Here is a 4,123-nt window from a genome sequence, read left to right on the forward strand (position 1 = left end):
GCCGGTCACGGAATGGCGCCTCCACCCGTCTGTGATACAGCAACTGTGGAGCTGGTTCAGCAGAGCGGACGTGGATCTCTTTGCCTTGGCAGAGTCCACACACTTCCCACTATGGTTCTCCGTCCAAGACCACTCAGGAATCCTAGGGATCGAAGCGCTAGCCCACATGTGGCCTCGCTGTCGCCTTTACGTGTTCCCACCATTCCCCCTTCTCCCGGTGGTCCTGAAGAAGGTCTTTTTCCACTCCTCCAGAATTCACAACTGAATCCTCACCTCTGTTTACCCATCTGGGCATCAGGACCTGACAATATGTCAGGTTATGGTATCTGTTATTTTAAATACTGTATTTAAATACTGTGAGGAATATTTTGATTTTGAATTCCAAATGTAAACTCTAATATATTAGATAATTACTAAAAAAAAGATAACTCTCAGTACATGAAACTGTGGAGGACAGAGGAGCCTGACTAAACCTGCATGCAGTCAGAATGCCATTTTTGCTTCTGTTTTATGCAGGCAGGGGGAAAAAAATCTGTCCTTTCATCAACCTAAATAAACACAACGTAATAAGTCTTTTGTCTTTTTTCACTGCCAATTTTGAACCACGTGACACTATATAATAAGGTGATGAAAATGAAATATACAAAGAAAAGCCTGGAGTCTTTGTAGATAAGAGAATGCTTATTTTTGTCAACAACATAATTTATTTGACTTTAAAGTCAACTGTTTTACAAATTGAAGAAACCAATTACATAAAATACATGGCTGAGTTTTAAAATTGACATTCATTTGAGCATCTGACACCATTCCCTCCTCAGCACAGTGGAATGTGTGTTTAGGACAAACCCAGAGCAACTGGGTAGACATCAGATCAAGATTCAGAGATGGGAAAGTGACCAGTAAATTCTCAGTCTTGAGTGATTGTTTCAGTTTATTGTGATGGTTGAGATGTGAATATAATCAAGCAGTACAGCAGTGAGCAAAAGCTAAATGTATACAGGTAGAAATCCAGTCAAATGCTTGTTGCAGCCTCTGTATGAACACGTAATACTCCATTATAATTGTATTTATTTTATACAATAGCAATTAAATCTATTGAAAAACAGTCAGTAATATGTTTTCCCCTATATGATATACATGTATGTATATATATATATATATATATATATATATATATATATATATATATATATATAAAAATGTAAAATATACTTATTTACATATTCTGAGAGCAAATGAAAGAAGTAAGTCAGATTCAGATGTTCCTAATACTTGGTGTCTATAATTTCAGAATATGTAGCCTACATCTCTGCTGAACACCCTTATAACTCGCCTGCGAATCTGACTCAGTTTCAAGCCGTATATGAGGGGATTTAAAAGTGGAGGGATGACTAGAAATTCCACTGCCAGGAAATTGCGAAGACCCTGTGGGATGTTCTTTGAACCATATCGACTGTACATTACATCAAACACTGTGCTGAATGTGAAGCCGATTAAAGATATCAAATGTGGCAAACAGGTCTGCATGAATTTATTCATTTCTTCACTCGACTTTACACAAGCCCTAATAATGTGGATATATGAATATAGAATAAAAAGAGCTTCAGAAAGATGAATAAGTATTACAATGTAACTATAGACACTGTTAATAGTTGTGTCTACACAAGACAGCTTTACAATTGACCAGTTATCACAGTACAGTTTGTCAATTTGAGATCCACAGAGAGGAAGTCTGATATTTAATAACATCCCAATTGTTGATTCACAGAAAGGAAGACTCCAAGATATCAACAGAAACTTACTGATAGTTAGAGATGTCATGATCGAATGGTATTGTAAAGGTTTGCAAATTGCAACATACCTGTCATAAGCCATCACTGTTAAAATGGTAAGTTCACACAGAACAGAAGTGTAGATCACATATGCTTGAATCAAACATCCAGCGTATGAGATCACATGAGAGTCAGAGAGGAAGTCCAACAGGAGTTTAGGATACAGACCAGCAGTTCCATACAGTCCATTGACACAGAGGTTACAGAGGAAGATGTACATAGGCTCATGGAGGGTTTTCTCAATGATGATTGTAATGATCAGTGTCATACTGAGAAAAATTATCAATAGATGAATGAGAAGTGTGAAAGTAAAAATCATGTATTTATAAGATGCCGTCTCATTTAATCCATGCAGTGTGAATACTGTAACACTGGATGAGTTCTGCATTGCAGAAAGGGATGTTTCTGGAATATACAAATCAACTTGTACCTAAAGAAGCAAATAGTACCAATAAGTCCCGCCATACTTAAGTAGAAGATCAATTAAGTGGAAATATAATAAGAATAATACAGTTATAATATAACAAGCACCATAATGAACCATACTGCTTAACTCTGTTTTCCTGATGTTTCTATAGATTTTCTTCTTTACTGACAGGAATGATGAAAATACTCACAGACGTTAATTTGTGAAAGGGTTGCTGCAGAGAGAGCATGAGTCCCTGTTCCTTAGTCTGCACTTCAGTGTTACGTTTTATATATAGAGCTCCTTCAGGAGGCAGGCTACTAAGATTTGCAGCCTGAAAACAGACCTTTGAGACTGTGACTGCAATATTTGGTTAATTAGCCAGAGTTTGAAAACATTACAAATAAGCAGTTTCCCCCCACACACACACACAAAATGGTGTGTATTTGAAATGTACAGTAGGTACAACAGTGCCAGGTTTGTGTCTAAGACAATATGCCTTTTGAACATTTATGACCCCAAAAATGCTCTGTAGATCCATACGATAGGAAGCCAACTTGCATTTGAGTAATGTAATTTACAGTGTTTAGGTCTACAGCATTTCATATAATTGACCAAACCGCCAATCACAAGAGAAGACAGTGCTTTATAGCTGGTTTGCATTAGGTACTGTAGAATGAACACAAAAGCCACAATCTAGTGTTGGAATTCTAGCATGTAAGTGACATTTGGGTCAAAGTTAAGAAAAAGACCATAAAAGCAAGCAGAAAAAAACCCAAGTCTGCAGAGTGATTTCAAGTGTGTAACATGGAATACAGTTTTAATGATGGAAAGACAAAAAAAACCTGAGATTTAGGGTTTTATAACTAGGGGCAGGATTAAATGAAAAATGGTGCAAAAGGTTCCAAAAGTTCGGAGAAGGGAATCTCGCAGCTCAGCTCCTCGCTGAATTAAATCTAAAATATGAGGACCTGTGAATGGGGAGGAGATATGTTTTGCTGGTGTGGCTTCCAAGGTAGGTGGGCAACGTGAGAGGCACCATGATCCAATCACTGGAAACTGGAGGGCGGAAAAGCAAGACAGTCCTGCGAGAACAGCAATGGATCAATGAAGCATATAAACACAGTGATCTGATGTTCCATGCTGTAAATCCACAGCATTAATCTCCCCGCTGACACAAAACTACACTACCGGTCAAAGGTTTTAGAACATCTCCAGTTTTTATTGAAATATACGCAGAGTAATGCCTCAGTGTACTCTGAAATTAAAGCACAGAACAAATAAACAGTTGGAGATAAAAAAGAATCTGTTGAACCCTTCTTGGAAATAATTGGAAAAGTTGTTGAGCTAAAGCAAATAGAAACTTTATTAACAAGCTAGATTGGAAGCACCATGTCAGGGAATTCCTTCAGTGAGAACTTAGTTTTTTACAATCATGAATTAAGCTTTATAAGAAAATGACGTAGAATGTTGTGGCCGTTCATCCAATCAAAAGGTGCAAGCCCGAGTCCGTTTACTATCTGTCTTCCCAGGGGGAGATGTGGGATCCAGAGAGAGGTGCCTTTCTTTGATCTATGCCAGAGGACTGGTCCCACGGTCATTTTTTACAACTGTCCCTCAATCATTAACAAAACATTTCCTGCCAATCTGGGGAAGCAATTAAGTCCACACACAGACTTTTAATAGACAAACAGCTGTGGGCTATCTCTGTTTGGGTGTTCCTCTTATCATAATAAACAGAAGTCAATGTGGAGAGGGGAATGTCTAGAGGGTATGTCCTGAACAACTGCCTTAGTAGCTGTCGCTGGCTCAATAAATCTATTTTGATTGGTCAACATACTATTATTAATAAAAAAAATTATAGTCTCTTCAGAATAATTTTGTT

General features: G+C 37.7%; 1 protein-coding gene across 1 annotated transcript; it reads right to left on the reverse strand.

The window, feature by feature from the left end:
• Nucleotides 1-1,287: 1,287 nt before the first annotated feature.
• On the reverse strand, nt 1,288-2,220 carry LOC136747051 (olfactory receptor 5M5-like). The gene has a single exon (XM_066700005.1). It carries the CDS (start codon nt 2,218-2,220, stop codon nt 1,288-1,290), a length of 933 nt encoding a protein of 310 aa, XP_066556102.1.
• Between the last annotated feature and the right edge of the window lie 1,903 nt (nt 2,221-4,123).

Source organism: Amia ocellicauda, chromosome 3, assembly GCF_036373705.1.
Source record: "Amia ocellicauda isolate fAmiCal2 chromosome 3, fAmiCal2.hap1, whole genome shotgun sequence".
Lineage (NCBI taxonomy): Eukaryota > Metazoa > Chordata > Actinopteri > Amiiformes > Amiidae > Amia > Amia ocellicauda.

Bases quoted from the DNA above. Each gene is read 5' to 3' on its own strand.
- LOC136747051 (XM_066700005.1), bottom strand. From the start codon at position 2,220: ATGCAGAACTCATCCAGTGTTACAGTATTCACACTGCATGGATTAAAT.